This window comes from Oxyura jamaicensis, chromosome 1 (assembly GCF_011077185.1).
Source record: "Oxyura jamaicensis isolate SHBP4307 breed ruddy duck chromosome 1, BPBGC_Ojam_1.0, whole genome shotgun sequence".
Taxonomy (NCBI): Eukaryota; Metazoa; Chordata; class Aves; order Anseriformes; family Anatidae; genus Oxyura; species Oxyura jamaicensis.
The window spans coordinates 111,429,024-111,446,199 of record NC_048893.1 but is presented as its reverse complement, the minus strand read 5'-3'; the positions used below and the strand labels follow the sequence as shown (position 1 = coordinate 111,446,199).

The window sequence follows — 17,176 nt, the reverse complement described above, 5'->3', positions numbered from 1 at the left end:
TCTTACTCACATTTTTTTCTTAAACTTCCTTGATGATTTCCTCTTCCATCAGTTTTCAGGTTAGAGTGAATATCCTGTTCCTTTGGACGACAAATGCATTTCTTTGTTTTATCCTTTAGCTTCATTAGTAGTCAATGTTCATCTGTTAGGTAAAACTACCAATCATAAGAACACATTCAGCATTATTTTCAGTCTGTAACTGCTACCACTGTCAAGGATGTATTAGTAGTTAATGAGCTGCATCTGTTACATGATCATAATAAAATTACTAATGGCTTTTATAAGAATTAAGGCATAAATAACACTTTTTAATATTTTTGCATTTTTTATAGAGCAGTCTTATTTTGTACAGAAATGTTTAACTTTCTGCCATGTCAAACCTCCCAAATGATGAGGTGCACATGCAGTACTGTTTTTTTGTCATTTTTAACAACATTTTTAAGGTGAAGCCCTTTTAAAACTCTTACATTAAATGAAGAGGCCCCATCTAAAGTTAGAAAATTCTTAAACGTAAGATAAATGTGGGGCAAGAGCAAGTATCACTAAACTTCTACAAGGCCATGAAATATGTTCTTTAAGTAAGGATGAAATACAGTAATGAATACTTGCATTGTTTGGGTCTCATTGTAAAGTAAGAATGGTTATTTGAGAAGAGGGCTCAGCATACTGCTTTGGAGAAAAACAAAACAAAAAACAACAACATTGTTTCCAATATGTGCAGAACCAGGATGGTTAAAGACAAAGGGCTGAAGTGGAGACCTCTCATGTGAAAGGGGAATATGTTGTTGTCTGTACAGAGTTCCTGACAAGCAACTTCTGGGCATTTACTTTACTTTGGGAGATGTTCCTTGCATAGTGTTGTCCTTTATGTGAACTGACACATAGACTTGGATGTCTACACTAAACCACATTTATTTTCCATTTCCGTTTATCTCGTCTTTATTTTGGGATACTAGCACAGGTAGTCAAACAACTATTTTTATCCTAGCAGATGCCCATTTTAATCCTCAACAGATAATAGGTACAACAGATGTGCTGCTAGCACAGCCTAGTTTACTGTGGTTTGCCAAACTGGTGTGTGCATTCCTCTCTCTGGAGAGGCTGATAGTTGCTTGTAAATAAGAAGCTAAACCTGTCTGTACCTGTGAAAGTTATTCATTAGGTACTGCTGGAGTACATGCATGCTTTTATTTAAATACTTACGTATGTATATAATACATTCATTTGAATATATGACTGTATATGACTCGAGGGATGACTGGATATTTCTGTCCAGTGCTGCAGCCCACACTACCAGGTTTGGAGTCTGGTAGCAAGAACACCAGCCTTCCTTGTTACAGTAGTAAACTTGATGGACAAGGCCTTCGTATCTTACTGCTTTTCGTGTAAATGCTCTCCCAGTTTGTGATAAATTGAGTTTTTTATTTGATCCTCCCTCTTCCTGTTTGTACCTTTGCAGCATTATCTGTTTGTACCTTTGCAGCATTTAATTTGGGGTATTTGGTGTAGAGTTTCATTAAGCTGATGCGAGCTTTTCTTTTAGTACTGTGGCGTAGGGGGATGTTGAAGTTATTCCAGAGCGGATTTGAATTCTAGTAAGAAGCTTTAATTTAAAAGACAAAGAATGGCAACGAGTGGAAAGAGCATTCAGCATCAAGGCTGGGCAGTCCTTTGTACCTTTCCGTGTTAACCTTCTAGAATGGGAGTTATAGGGGCACTTGAATCCTAAGGTTGGGTTATGCAATTCCATCCACATTTAATAACCAGTCAAAATGATCAGTTTGAACTAGTAACATGTGTGCCACTAGTATGTTATGATATACTGCTACAAGTATTCACAATATTTTCCTGTTTCAGGCTTAATTTATCACATGAAATGTCTTGCATTTGCCTGTAAAGGCTTACTTCATATAATAACTGATATAAGCAGCAGCCATTTGTCTACGTGATAGTATTGGAAGGCAGTGTATAATTTAAGTTGAATTAGTGAATTAGTTCAGCTTTTATGCAGTATTCAGCAGCGTGTTACATTTTGGCCATAAAATCACACAGTACAAATAATCGTAACATCCATGTGTAATTTCTGGAAGCTGTTAAAACAGGCAGTAAATAAATTAACTTCTGGAAATACCGAAAGAGGAATACTGTATGTGAGCAGTAAATAAAAGGATCTACCTTCAAACAAAGACCAGATTTGGCATCTGAACAGATTTTTAATATTGGCATTCAAGTTGGACATACTGGATTTGTCCTATTACTTCTTTTTTAACTTAAATAATTTCCCAGTCTATTAGAATACATCTTCATTGCATGTATTCCTGACAGAGTTTAGGGAAAATGTTGCACTATCCTAGCTTGATAGGTGATATATTGGAGAACAAAAAGACCAAATGCCTCGCCAGTGCTGAACACAGGAAGCTGGCCAGAGGAGCGAGGAACTGAACCTCACTTGGGTTTGTCTTGAGCTGCTATTCTAGTGCCTGAGGAGCCGTCATTCTTAAAAGACGTTGGAGCTAATGGTTGAACAGTGTTAGCAAGACAAGCTTTTTTCATCTGCCCATGAAATCAGAGCGTTCCCCTAAAACCTCCTCTTCCCCCTTTTACTTGAAAAAATTGTCAGTTGCCTAACTTTCTGCAAAGGAACACACAGGAGCTGCTGTGATTCTTCCCTCTGTTTGCATCTTGGTGAAAAAATCAGTAATGGCTTTGAAGAAATATGAGTTAGACATCAATTTTGAGGAAAGTGAACTTTGCAAAAGACATTTCTACCAAAACAGTGCTATTTTTTTTAAATCAAATCTACGAAATCTATTTTAAGAACTTCCGTTGATAATTTTTGGCAGTATCTTATCAGCAATTCTGTTGTAATTAGAATGCAAAACGTCTAAAGCATTTATTTTGCTAGCATCATTCATGGTATTTAGTGATTGAATTTTTGTTTTAACCCCCAGCTTAAGAAGCAAGTGCTGTATTAAAAATAAAAATACTGATTGGAAGATTCCCTGTTAGAAGCAATCTTGCAGTTTAAGTCTCTAAGGAACTGCATGGTTTAAGTGCTTTCTCTATATGTGGATGCACTTAAAATTGTGAAATCCATCCAGGGCTTGTATCTGCATGAAATAATTTATTTTTTGAACACAGTCTAAAAAGTGTAATAATTCATTTTGAAAAGCAATTTTTGTATGAAAATTACAGCTTTAATGATGGAAGTATTAGTAGTGTGAAAGCAGATATTTGTTAAGCTAGGTAATTTGTAAGCTAATTTCTAGAGGGATGCTAAAGAATGTTAATTTACAACCCTTTCATCATCTCAAAGTAAAAGAGTAATCATGAGAGTTAAAGATATGCTCGGGGCTCGGTGGCTGTATTTTTAATAAAGGTGTAAGGTAAATTGCACATAACAGTTGAAATAAAAAAATGCTTTTGTGTATTTCATTAAACATGAGAGCGTTTGTGCTTAATGAACCAGCTGTTGCAGGAATTTAAGTTATTAAAAGGCATTTTAAAATCTCTTTTGTAGAATCAACATCTGAGGAGACTGGACAAAGTGGAAAAGTGCTCAGGAGCCGGACATGTATCATTAACTACAAGAAACATACAAAGCTGTCTAATGTGACGGAGAAAAAATATCCACGAAGGTGTGCCACTTTGGCAGCTAATAAGATAAAGATAATGAGTGATACAAAGGAAGAGTTATCAAGCTCAGAAAGTCTTTACACGGTGAAAAAGAACAGGAGGCAGATTCATGGTGGTGTATCTGCAGCGTCCAGGAAGAAACCAATCAGCAGCTCGGAGGTAGATGTTAGCTTAATGTCTGAAAATGAGAAAGAACAGTGTTCTGGCAGAAAAAAGCTTTCTCGCCCTGAATCATCTGCTCCTAAGAGAAAATATATTAGCGAGTCTGAAAACGAAAAAACGGAATCTGAGGTGGATGTAGAAGTGACTCAGAAGCAATATGATGGTAACAACAAGCGGATGCACAGAACTGTCCGTGCTGCAGCTCTTAAAAACGCGTGCCACTCTTCAGAGGAGGATTCCACAAACCACAAGGTAGAAAACGGGAGAAACTGGAGAACTTCTGGTCAGTCAACTTCAGTTCACAACCATCATATGAGCAACTCTGAGGAGGAGGTGGATTCTGAGTTAGGTAAACGTGAAACTAAAAATTTGAGACAACTACCAAAAAGAAAGTCTAGAGCTTGCTTCAAAAGATCAAAATTATCAAACGACTTACAAGAAACACCAGAATCTGAAACAGGGGGGAAGAAAGATGAAAAAAGCTCGGTATCGGAGAATGTGGAAACACCTGAGACTGCAGGAAGCTCAAAAGCCAGTTTCAATTGTTCTTCTGATTCAGACTCTGGAACTGATAACAGTATCTACAGTGATGCCACAGAAACAAAAAAGAGAAAAAGAAAAACAGTCATTAGAAAAGAAATTTCCAATTTATCTAAGCCTTCCAGAAGACCCCAGCGAAGGAAACGCTGGAAACCTAATCAAGAAAATGACTCTGAAGATTTGGATTACACCAAATACAGAAGAGCTAATCGGCGTTCTAAGATAAGAACTCGAAATAGAGGTAGACGGACAGTGAGATACGACAATTGTGACGACGACGATGACGACGATGACAGAGGTTTAGGTGACGTAGTTGGTGAAACGTAACCTTAAGAGGAAAAGCCAGCCCACTTTTTTTTTTTTTTTAATGGTAATAGCACTAGAACTCACAGTGGATGCTGGCTCTTCCTTGTCCTACATTTCAGGGAATATATTTATATTTTTCTATGAAAAAGTTATGAATGTGATTAGGTCATGACTTTCTCCTTTTCATATTTTGACTTGCACTTGCCTGCCCATGTAGCAGCATTTAGCACAGATGCCAAAATGTGCCTCATTATAGGGGCAATTTTTTTGTCTTTACTGGTATTTTATTACATATAACAAGAGTTTAAAAAAAAAAAAGTTAAAACACTGCGCAACAGGTTAATAGCAGTATGTTGAGTATTATTGTTATGGGTGCTGCAATGGAATACTACCTAGGTCATACAACATTCAAGAACAGATTTCAAACATCTCTAATGCTGTATGAAATCATATACAATATTAACAGGCTTATAAATAATAATGTACACTATAAAAATCCGGTGGATGCTAGTATTGCATCAAAAGCGTAATGAGCAGTCACTAAGGTAACAACATTACAGCTTGTATTAGTACAGATGCTAAATGTTCTGTACATTCATAATTGAAAACATACAACTAGAACCAGTTACCAGTGAAAAAGTGTATTTGCCAGTTAAAAAGGCATATTGGTGCTGGTGAAGAGAGGGTTTATGCTGACAGGTAGTACTATCATTAATGTGACTTCTATCCTGTAAACTAAACTTAAGAATATGAAATGCAGGTGAACTCTTGGGCCTAAGGGTTTTTGTGTGTTTTCTTTATAAAATAGAAAAACCAACAAAACACTTGTTCTGTTTTTTTTATGCGTGAAAAGTTTGAGGTGCAGGATTCTTACATTCCAGACCTTTTTGCTATATCTCCGTTGTTCTTCCATATTTAAACTTCTAAGTGCTTTAATGTTAGATTTTTGAGTTGATTAAACATATCAGTTTGGACTGTCGCAGTCTATCTACTGATCTTTGAAATGCTTGAGGTGGCTACTGTTATCAAGAAATAATTACTGCACAGGAGATGGGAGAAAATTTCTCCAGGGAAAAAAAATGTATAAATTCTTGTTTGGCCTGTGTATCAAACGAGAACGTGTAGCACCTCTAAATTCTTCCCTTGCTTTTCCCTGGAGCTGTGCTGGCTGAAGCCACCAGGTCACTGCCTTCAATCCAACATGAGGTGCTTGGCAATCTCAGCTCCTGTTCCACTCTGCTATAGGTTTCCTGCCTCTCCTCTGCTGGTTCAGTCCTCACACAGCTGATGTATGCAATTCCTGATCCCCTTGTTCAATAGGGGCTATGGTAGAGTGTTAGATCTGTCCTAACTCAGCTCATTTTAACTGAACTAGCAAGCTTGTGAGTTAGTTTTCTAGCAGATTGGACAGTACTTGGAAGGGCTTTGGGGAGTCGGGGGGGATGTTAGTGAGATTTAGAATCAGACTTGTTAACAAGTGCTTATGCAAATGGCAGTGAAGTAATGGAAAAAGGAGGACCAAATGCTGCCTACCAGCAGTTAGTGAGAACCACGTCTCCAGCAGTGTTGCTGACATTGTGCCAAAAGGTGCATTGACCATCACAGCATTTTGGATCTAGAATATCATCTCGGTATAGAGAAGTACTGTTGTTTTTTTTTTCTTAAAACTTCTGTATGAAGTCCAAGATTAACCTACTTTGTCATTCTTGCCCCAGGAATTTTCTTAATTTAGTACATAGTCTTTAATATAATGGCAGAATTTTGTACATTGAAGATACTTGTTTATTTGAAATATTTAAGTTGGTTTATAAAATATGAACACGGTTGTGTTTAGTGATGAAACCTGACTCTTCAAAGTGGCTTTGTGTGTTTTATCTCTTAGCAGCATCTTTGTTAAAAAGAACAAGTCAACTGGTATTTTTTGTGTTATCCATAAATTGAGTACTTCGGTTAGCAGCTGCCTATGAGTAATGTTCTATGAAATATAACTTCCAATACAGGGCTAAAAACTGGTATAAGTGATCATCACAATTTTTATTAAGTTCAAACAGCTAAAATTGGGCTGCTAGGTTTGTATTTATAATTCAGCCTTAGTTTTAAAAAGAAGTTTTTCTTTCTTGCCATTCAGATGCTGTATTCTTTGTCATACTGCACTCATGCACTGTATGTTTGTGATGATCCCAGAATGCTGAGAGCAGATTCTGGCCTCTGTATTTGTCTATCCAAGAGGAAATTACTAGCTTAGGGGTCGTAACACTTTCTTTTGTAAGCAAAGCAAATACTGTTTTGTATTTCTTGTTTTTATACCCAGATTGCGGAGCCAGGAGGAGGGGAGACGATTAAATGGTAAAGGGATTTTTGTTGCTCTTTCACCCTCTATGAGTTTGGATGTATTTATTTATTTATTTGTAAATGGGGCACGGTTACTCTGAGGAGAACTGCGTCTCCTGAGTCTTGCAGAGAGCCACCCTTGCCCTCATCCTGGTGCCCGCAATCATTCAACACTATTTATTTGGTCTAGCTGTACTCAGGGAAGTAAAGTGATTTAAGTAGACCTGAAAAAAAGTAGTATCTTTATTTAAAGCTGCTTAATGTGTGATGCTGGTTTTCTGTGTTCTGGGTCTTGTGTGTTTTTTTTTTTTTCTTGTGTCTTTTTTTTTCTCCTTTTGCTTTTTAAAGCAGGACCTGACTAGGCTAACAGCACGAACAGCGAGCAATACTAAGAGCGCAGGCCAGAAGCGTTAGGCGAAAGCCCTCTTAGTCCCGAAGACTTGCGCTGTACGTGTAGACACAGACCAAAGTAAAGCTATACGTCTCAACCCATAACCTCACTGTATTATTTGCGAACGCTTGGCACCTTCACCCCCACCCCCTTGGTAATGGGCTGTGAGGGGGTGTGCGGGTGGGGGGCGGGCGGCTGAGGGGTGTAACGGCCCTAACGGCGGTAACGGCCCTAACGGCGGTAACGGCCGCCCGCTCGGTGGCGCTGAGGGGAGCCCTGCGGGCGCGGCGCATGCGCGGGGCGGTGAGGGGGAGAGGCTGGGGGCGGGCGGCCATGGCGACCTTCTTCGGGGAGGTGGTGACGGCGCCGTCCCGGGCCGGCGTGGACGACGACGAGGAGGAGGCGGCGGGGGAGGCCCTGGAGGAGACGCCCGAGGACCGGGAGATCCGCAGGAGGGTGGAGGAGAAGAGGTAGCGGTGAGGGGAGGCCGGGCGGGGGGATGGGGGAGGCCGCGGCGGCCGTGCTGCTGCAGGGCCCCTCCGGCTGTGTCGCAGGGAGGTGACCGTGCGCTGGGCGCTGCCCGCGGGAGAAGCCGCGCCGGGAGCCGCCCCGGAGCCCCTGCCCTGCTCCAGGTTCGTCGTCGCCGTGGGACACAACGCCGCGGGTAGGCGGAGCGCGCCGGGAAGCCGGCCGGTGGGGACCTGAAGGGGTGGCGTGTGGTGTGAGCTTCATTCCCAGAGCGAGGAGTTGAGGAAGATGTTTCTCTGCATGCTGCAGCCATCACGGGTGTCCAGCTCTCCTGGATTGTTTGTTACTTTGGAAAAGTTTCCTTCCAGTAATGACAGGTTGCTCAGTGCAGTCTGATGTTTACAAGTAGGTGACTATCAACATCGTAAAACTGCATGTCAGTAAGCCATAACACTTCTGCCCATACTTCAAAATACACGTGAGATGGCCTGGAGTTCTGTGAACTTGCCTTCATCCCTGCTGTCCTCAGATCACTTAGAATTGACTAAACTGAATGTTTCGGTTAGCGTTCTTAGAATTGCAAATGTTCTTTCACTCACCACTTTCTTTTTAAAGTTCTGGAATGTGCATTAACTCTTCCTACGTGAGTATAAGAAGGTCTCTGAGGTTTTAATGTCCTGACTTCAGAAATTTTCCATGTCCTCCTCTAAAGTCCATTTCAGTTTATTTTAAAATCCTCAGCAAAGTCTTAGCTTAAATGTGAATATTTCTGACTTTAGTTCCTCCTCACCTTCCTTCTTTACTAATGAACAATGATTCTTTTGCACGTTTTTTTTTCTTGATCAGTCCTTTTCCCACCTTTTCATTGTCCAGAATGGCCTGTTTGAGGTGCCTATTTATTCATTAGGCCCAGAGTCTTAGGACCACCTCTCCCTCCCCCCCCCTCCCCCTTAAAAGTAGTTAGATATATTTTAGACCTGTCATATGTTTAACAGGAACTAATTTGATTTATGATCTTTTAATTTTATTTATGATCTTTTGATTTAGTATCTCTTCTGTCACTAAGCCTTGAGTACTTATATCTGCTTCCTAGAGACAGCCTAATAGCTCTACCTTGCTGGCTCAGTGTTTTTTTGTCTGAGAAATCTGGTAAATGTGGTATGTCAAGAAGTATTAGAGTAGCATTAAATAATATTTAGTAATATTTAATACTGAACACTTAGTATCATTAGATACTTAATATTTAGTAGCATTTGTTACTGTATGCTAACAGAATCAAAGTTGATTGTAGCAATGCCGTTCCTAGTAGTACATGTTTTTGATGCTAGGCATCTCTACCTATATCTAGAACTGCTCTTTATCTTTAAAGTATTGATGCAATGAGATTACTCACATTCTTGATCTTTGCTAGATGTGGTCAATAGATGCGTGTCAATAAAAAAAAAAATTGCACTTTTATTTGAGGTCGTTGGAAAGAAATACTCTACTTCAGCTACTTATTTGTAGGACAGAGATTTTATTCTTTATAAATTAACAGGATTTATTTTGCAGCTTTTCTGTCATCTTTTATTCTGGATTCTGTATGTTGGGAAATAGTTGGAGCTGTGAAACTGTGGAATGAATGGTGTCGAACATCCAATACAACAAACGTCCTCCCAACAGATTCTTTCTGCCTGTTCTATCGATTAATATCAGATCCAACAGTAAGTGACTTACACATTAATGAATTCTTCTGTATTTTAGCTTTCTGAAAAAGAGAGCAACCTCCTTGCGACCCCCACCCTGCCCAGAGCAAACCAAGCACAAAGTATTACGGCTGCTGTGTTCTGGATTAAACTCATGGAAGGTTTAAAGGGTTGTTACACTCACTAAAACCACCTGAAGTTCTGGCCAATGAAGTTCAGTACAAAGATGATGCATTGCATGGCTGAATGTTTTAACAGCAGTTATGAATGAAAAGCTCGTGTTGAAATGGAGATGAAGAAGCCCAAAAATATTTTAAAAAGTTGACTGCACTCATACCACCTTTACACGTGATCATGAGCTATTGTTTTGTTCTTTAAACCAGTTGATCGCACAACCTTTTTTTTTCTCTCTTCAGGTTTTGTTGTGTCAGTGTAGTTGCTATGTTGCTGAGGATCAACAGTTCCAGTGGCTTGAAAAGGTATAACTGGTGAAACAACTTAATGAGCAATGAAATCTTAGTACTGGGGGGGTCTTTAAGTTGGTGCATTTGCTTCTTTTCTCTTTACTCTTCTAAACACAACAGTGTTGTCAGTAACTTTCTACTGTGGCTTGCTTTCTTGAGTACTCAACAAATGAACAAATCTACTGTTTGCAGATCCTTTGATTTTTTTTTTTTATTTTTTTTTAGTGCTGCCAGTTACATCTGCTTTAACTCACTGTGCAGTTACATCTTTTGGAGAGTTTCAGTTTTGTTCCGTTTCTGTTTTCTGATCTTTCCATGGCTTGTTCCAACTGCACTTCAGCTGTGGGAGAGTTCTTCCATAAAAAAAATAACAATATGTACAGCTGCCAGATAAACACGTTGTGAAACTCATGGCAGGAAGTGTCCTTACTGATGGGCGTGATCTGTTTCATTCACAAGGTGGAACTCTAAAGGAAGCTGCCTCCAAAGCAGTATCTGTCCCATTCTTTTCATACATTATTTGCCACATGGGCTGCCCCACGTACACGAATTCAAGTACACAAATGCTGCTGGCTGTTCAGTTCGCCCCAGATAGCACCACATTGCTTTTAATAATGTAAAACCATGGGGAATTTTCTGGCTGTTGATTTTCTGTATGAATTTGGGTCATATCTTAGCCTCAGGGAAGAAGGACTTACTTTGTGTTGCTGCTTGTTTGCTAACCTGCCTTCCTTTGAATCTGTACTGATCTGATGAGCAAGCAGTTTGATTTGAAAGCCATTACATCATGCCGAAGTTGTGCAAGTCTGTGGCGTGAGATCAGAGCAGTGTGTCTGCCAAGGCTTCAGCCCAAGCTAAGCGATGCCTACTTTGTCCAGCCTGCTAGCTGGGGCAGCCGGCACCAGAGAAGGATTACTTGGGTGCAGGGAGAGCTGTAGGAGGTTATTGCTGTGAGACAGCCAGAGAGATTATGGGAGGGCAAGGAGGATAAAAAGCTGGGGGTGACTTAGAGATCTCAGGCCCAAGTTTGTGGAAAACGAGCTGTTTGTCATTCAGTGGCTTGCTGAAAAATTTAATTCAATTTTGGGGGTTAGAGGTTGACTTCAAAGTTTAGAAACCTTAGGACCTTAAACGTTTTGGTTTTGTTATATTCCCCTTCATTTAAATTGGTATAAGAAAGATTATTGTGGCTTTGTTTTCTCCATTGCTGGTTTTTGCAGCTGTTTGCGTATGTATTATTGCAAACGTAGGTGGTTTTGAACAGGAGAATTACACAGTTTTTACCGAGCCAGTATTACTGTATTTTTAGAACTTATGGTTATTGTTAGTTTTAAACGTACAGCTGAAATGTCATGCTTTTGCTTTCAGTGTGAGTTACGGACTTGTTCTGTATGCAGTGTAAATTCTCATTAACTCATTAACATCCTCACAGTCTCCATGAATCAGATCTTTTCATTTCTGTGCTTTCTCAGTAAGCGATTACAGACGAAGTAAGAACACAAAAGTAAAGTTTTGCAGAAGTGTGCACTAGCTAGTGTTTCCAACAAAATAAACCACTGTGGTTTAATCTGTCAGACAGCAAAACACCACACAGCCATTTCCTCACACCCCCTATTCCTCTGCAGCAGGATGGAGGAGAAAGTTGAAAAGAGAAGTACAAGAACGTATGGCTTGAGATAAGGTCAATTTAATAAGGGGGGGGGGGTCAGGAAAAAAATAACAGAAGCACCATACAAAGCACGTGGTGCACAACAGAGTTGCGTACCACCAGCCAACTGATGCCCAGCCTGTCTCTGAGCAGTGGCAGCCCACCTGCCAGCTCCCCTTGGTTTTATTGCTGAGCACGAATCTGGAGAGGAGAATGTCTGGAGCAGAAGGAAGCTGTTTGCTACCTGAACTGAAAATGAAGTTTGTCTGTGTGTTTTTACACAGTTACTGTGAGCAGATACATTTGGCTCATGCATTTACATTTTTATTTCAGGTTTTTGGCCATATACGAAAGGAAGGCTTGCAAGTAACCATTCTTTCAACGTGTCCTGTAGCTGATTATAAAACTCAGGAATCCACTTTAACACTTCCATCTCCATTTCTGAAAGCCCTGAAGACGAAAGAATTCAAAGAGCAGGTCTGCTGCCCACTGCTGGAACAACCAAACATAGTGCGAGATCTTCCTGCTGCTGGTATTTTTCAGTCTTGCTTTTTTACTTTGCTGCTGGTGGCAATATACAATTTTTTTTGAAGAGCATCCTGTTGCAATTAGAATTTTTACTTAATTATATGAAGTGCGTAGAAAGTTCTTTTTGAAAGTTAATTCTTAACTATTCAACATCTTATGTTGCCTCATAAAATACAGACAAATCTAAAAAACACAATTCCTTTTACCACTTATGTGCACGATGTCGGTACTAGCAAACTATTTAGTATAAGTACATGAAGTATACTCTGTACTGTATTTTGGAGTATCTTACTTTCTTGTGAACATAAACATGTTCCAGTAAGTTATTTCCATCTGAGAGCATCCAATTTGAGGCTTAGAAACTCCTTTCTCCTTTTTAAAGTTAAAATGGGTTCCTCGATGCTACTGAATGACCTAATGAAATAGTTAAATTTAGTTTATTACATACTCGTTACAGAGTACTGAATTAATGGAACTGTCACCAGGAAGACTTAGTCTTGCAAGAGCTAAACACAGACTGTTTTTCTAGAGAAAAAAATTATCTTGTTTGCCCTTTTGATTTGGTTTTGTTTTAGCAAAAGCTCATATTGCTTTTGTTTACTAATAATAATGTGTGGTTTCCAGTGAAGGTATTTACCAGGAAGAAAGATGATCTGCATTTTTTTTGCATTTTGGTAGTTTATTTTCTTGTGTACCTGGGGAATGAGGGATGGCTGCTCTAGCAGTCAGGATCCTGAGCAGTTAATGGATAAATTTTTGTGCTTTTAAAGTTCTGGCAAGATCAAGTTTGATTGTATACATAAAAGTAAGGCTTCTTCTCTGCTGAATGTAATATAAGTTTTCTTTTCACTTGTATTTAGTTCTGAGTTACTGTCAAGTATGGCATATTCCTGCAGTATTGTATCAGTGTTACACTGATGTCATCAAACTGGACACGGTTACAATTGAAGCGTTCAAGCCTCTGCTTTCTTGTGAAACCCTGAAGAATTTAGTCAAGGTAAGATTTCATATTGTAAAATTAATGGGAGATTTGGTCTGTCTTGGTCAGTCTGTCACTTCTTGTATTTGGCTGGTGAGGTGACCCACCAGTAATGAGTGAGTGTGTGTACTGTGCAGAAAGGTACAGGCTTTACTGACAGAATTTCTTAATGTAGACAGTGATTTCTGGTATAGTACTTGTAGCTTTTCAGGCTCTTGCAGTGGTATTGGTATATCAAGGAGTAATTTCTTGTGATTATTCAAGCTACAGTTTCCTTTGGAAGTGTCTAAAATGTCTCAGGGTATGTATCTTTTTTGACATTCTATGTACATACGGAAGATGGTTCTGTTCTCGCTCTGTATCCAACTGCCTTTTGTGATACATGAGAGCTGCTTAAGAAATTTTTGACCTATAGCTTTTTACTAGATTTACAAGACTAAATCAATAAAGATGATTTTGCAGTTTTGCACTAACCAAACAGCTCTGAAATTGTGGCATTCTGCCTACTAAAGCAAATGTCTTGCTGCTTTCTGAAATGTTTTTAATTGAAGTATAGTTGATTCAAAATCCATTCCTCAGTTTTGCCACTTGGACTTCTAGTTCAGTGACAGAAGAGGTTTATGGTTACGGAAGTACTCAGCTTTAAATGCGGGAATTGGGAATTACAGGTCTGCTAAATAAGTCTAACAGACAAGCACGTAAATGTTTAAGCTTTGGAGGAAAACAACAACAGAGATTCAGGCCCTCCACTATATGAGGGAGGGGGAATGCAAATTGAGGAATCCCATTGCATTGTTAAATTGCAAACTCCTTTGGAGCCTTGAGCAGTTTTCTGGATACCTTCATTCAGAAGACATGAGCTTTGCTTACAGTTAACACGTTAACCAAACTGGTATTCATGGTATTGAAAATTGGAAAGGGTGACAGTGAGGGCTTGTGGGTTTTTTTTGTTGATTGCTTGTTTGGTTTGCTTTTGTCGTTAACTGCAACGTAGGTAATGCTGATCATCTCTTCTGTTTCCTAGGATGTATCTGAAAGCACAAAGAGTTTGAAGAAGTTACTGACAACCAACGAAACTCACAATAACATCTATATTTAAAGAGGACACTTACAACACAGACTGCACTTTTTTTTTAAACTCCTGTTTCTTCTGTTGAGGACAGTTTGGAATTGTAGTTTTTCCTTAAAAGTGGAATAAATTCTGCTCATTTTTTACTTCTGAATTCAGTTTTGGTACTTTCTAATTTATCACTACAAACACATATTTCTTCTTCAGGGGGTGAGTGACTTTTTTCGGGAGCAATCTTTCCTAAAGAAAGATATTTGGCATATAAAAAGCATTTTTTTCTCTTCCTGAAGGAATTGTCTTTTCTAAATGTATCCCCTATCTATACAAAAGAGGAAATGCGGTTAAGGTATTCTGTCTATATCTAATGAGGGCACCTTTTTTTTTTTTTTTTACTTTAGTTTGAAACAGTTTTTTTTTTTAATATATGATTATCCTTAAAGATTTGTCTATGTTGCAGCAAATATTCTCTGCATCTTTCTACAGATATTTTGTGTGTGTATATGAATGATATATATATATGTACATGCGCATGTACAGACTTTATATATAGTGATACAAAATGCAGTAAGTAAAGTAAGGTAAATACCTTTTAAAGACTTCCTAGTGGACAACAAGCTTGCAGATGAGGCAGGAACACAGACCTGTGTGGAAGGGCCGTGACTTGGATTCAGTGAATAAATCATAGTGATTTAGGATCTGCCTACAAGTCTGGCAGGAAAAGGTACATGCCCACATTCAGGTGCCTCAACTCCTGTTTGCTGTTCTGTGCTGCAGGCTCACCTTTGTTGGCAGTTTCAACTTCAGACCTTGAGCTGGAGCCGTAGAGGTTCAGGACCAGGCATTCCCTTCTGCCAGACCTCTGACAGAGACAGGAACCTCTCCCAGTGAAACAGGGTGGTGGGCTTGCAAGTTGCCATGGTGAATCCAGATGAAGCAAAATTTTAAAGTCAAAAGATTAAATTTAAAATTCAATAATTTTAGTTGCTGTCAGTAGTAGGAAGTGTACAAAGTCTCTCATGCTGAAGATGTGATTTTCAGAGGAAAGTAGAAGTTCAAATTCTAAAGTGTTCCAAAAGCCCTGAAAGTTCCTGACAATTTCAACAGTGTATTTAAGATGTTTAATAGGATCGGCATGTATTTCTGACTGGTGAAAATACTATTAACTCAATGTTTTATTTAAGTTTACGGTGCTTAAGAAAATATTTCTGTTACTACCAGGTGTGTCACTGGTGTAGTCACTGAACAGAGATCTTAAAGTTGCACATAACCTGACCTTTTGTGCAATATGGGTAGCAGCTTCAGAGTTCTCTACATCATCTAACTTTGGCTTAACACTGGATGTCCAGTGGAAATTTCTGAACAGTGCGTGTTCCCTTCATGGAGCTGTCATCCCTTCTCGTTTGAAAATGGCCAGCTTAGTCGATGTTCACTGATGCAAGTAACTCCTGGCTTCAGCAGACCCACTATGAAGTCTGTTTTTTTGAAACTTTTAACTACACACTGTATCAGTTTCCACTGCAGTAGGATATTCTTGTTATGAATATAAAGATTATTACTTACGACATGATTTCAACTTCCATTAGTATAACTAGTTAATGAAGAAACTGTTGCTTTAAATGGTACTGTATTTTCAAATAAGCTCTTGAAGCATGAAGTGCAGGGCATGGTTGCAGCAGTTCTTTCAATTTCTGCACAGTGTTCTAATTAAAATCTGTTTATGCACATAATCTAAGTTGAGAATTCTGTTGCTCTGAAAGAGTTGCATGTTGGCTGAAATGTTTTCTTGCATACAGAACATGTTTGATTAAAAATAAAGTACAGAACAAGAAAAATATTTATTAAAAATATATAGGCTCTTACAGAACTGTAAATATATTTCTAGCATTGCTTTTATTACCCATGCAATTTGCGATGTTTAAAAATGTTATCCATGGAAGTAGAAAGCAGTTTCTTTTGTTTTTTTTTTTTCTACTGGGGCTTACGCTGAATTGTAAGAACACTCTTGAAAACCTTGAATAAAAGCAGCAAGCAGAACTCCAGCAGTTTGGCAATTAAAAGGCTGAAAACTGGCGTACACTTTGAAGCTAGAATAATTACACTTTTGGAGCATTCTGCCAAAGGCTGTGATCACTCTCTGTAGGTGAGAACATTTACCCGAGATGTGATGCTTTTTCTGTTAGACACCTGGCTAGTGGTTTCACTCTGCATCCAGGTATGTTACTGTGAAAGACCTTGTTGGTCAGGTGAAGCTTTGTGCAGGAGTAGTTCTCTCTGGTGTGAATCTGTTGGTCTGGGTACATGCACAGCATACAGTAAGTCAGACTCTCCCTTAGAATCACAGAACAATTGGAGTTGGAATTGGCCATTAAAGACCACCTGGTTCCACCCCCTGCCATGGGCAGGGACACCTCCCACCGGACCAGGTTGCCCAAAGCCCCATCCAGCCTGGCCTTGGGCACCTCCAGGGCTGCAATAGATCCCAATGTCCACATCCACAACAAAGATGCTAAGTAAGACACATCTGTGTGGACTGGATTGTGATGTGTCAATTTGAAACCTTTTCCAGTACACAATAAGTAGAATAGGGCAATGAAAGAAGATAATTTGATTTTAAAAATCTATTTTTTTTCTGTAGTTTGATGTATGAAGTAGCTCAGCTTTTCTCCCTTAAGTAATCTGGAAGCATCAGAGCTAGCAACTCGAGTATATCCTAAGATAAGAGTACTGACTAAAGCTTTTCTCATATTTGAATGTGCTTTCTGGTATAGTAAGAGCCTGTGGTAAGTTTTTGTTGTTTATAACTGATAGTGGATTTTATAATACTTGCAGGAATGTATGAACATTAAACTCTGTTTTGTCAAAGGTGGCTGATGGCTTCAGAAGTTTTGGGGGAAGAAATGACTTGTGGATTCTTGCCTGCAAGTCTGAAAGGTGACTGCAGAAGACTTGTTTCCTTAGGGCATTCAGCT

General features: G+C 39.2%; 2 protein-coding genes across 4 annotated transcripts in view; both read left to right on the top strand.

Annotated features, from left to right (window-relative positions):
• The window catches only part of BRWD1 (bromodomain and WD repeat domain containing 1), a 55,250-nt gene extending 48,041 nt beyond the window's left edge, over window positions 1-7,209 (top strand). For all 3 annotated transcript variants that reach the window (XM_035315801.1, XM_035315800.1, XM_035315802.1), the window contains one exon: window positions 3,521-7,209. In XM_035315801.1, coding sequence (XP_035171692.1) covers window positions 3,521-4,665 — 1,145 coding nt within the window. In that variant the 3' untranslated portion in view covers window positions 4,666-7,209. The remainder of the gene's footprint in view (window positions 1-3,520) is intronic.
• Window positions 7,210-7,671: 462 nt separating this feature from the next.
• PSMG1 (proteasome assembly chaperone 1) lies at window positions 7,672-15,934 on the top strand. The gene is made up of 7 exons (XM_035315799.1): window positions 7,672-7,836; window positions 7,921-8,030; window positions 9,386-9,537; window positions 9,936-9,998; window positions 11,965-12,163; window positions 13,020-13,156; window positions 14,163-15,934. Exons 1-7 carry the CDS (start codon window positions 7,700-7,702, stop codon window positions 14,235-14,237), a joined length of 873 nt encoding a protein of 290 aa, XP_035171690.1. The 5' UTR covers window positions 7,672-7,699; the 3' UTR covers window positions 14,238-15,934.
• Window positions 15,935-17,176: the final 1,242 nt, after the last annotated feature.

Coding starts and splice junctions, on each gene's coding strand:
- PSMG1 (XM_035315799.1), top strand. CDS start 7,700: ATGGCGACCTTCTTCGGGGAGGTGGTGACGGCGCCGTCCCGGGCCGGC. Junction 8,031..9,385: donor CGTGGGACACAACGCCGCGG/GTAGGCGGAGCG, acceptor TTTATTTTGCAG/CTTTTCTGTCATCTTTTATT. Junction 13,157..14,162: donor CCCTGAAGAATTTAGTCAAG/GTAAGATTTCAT, acceptor TCTGTTTCCTAG/GATGTATCTGAAAGCACAAA.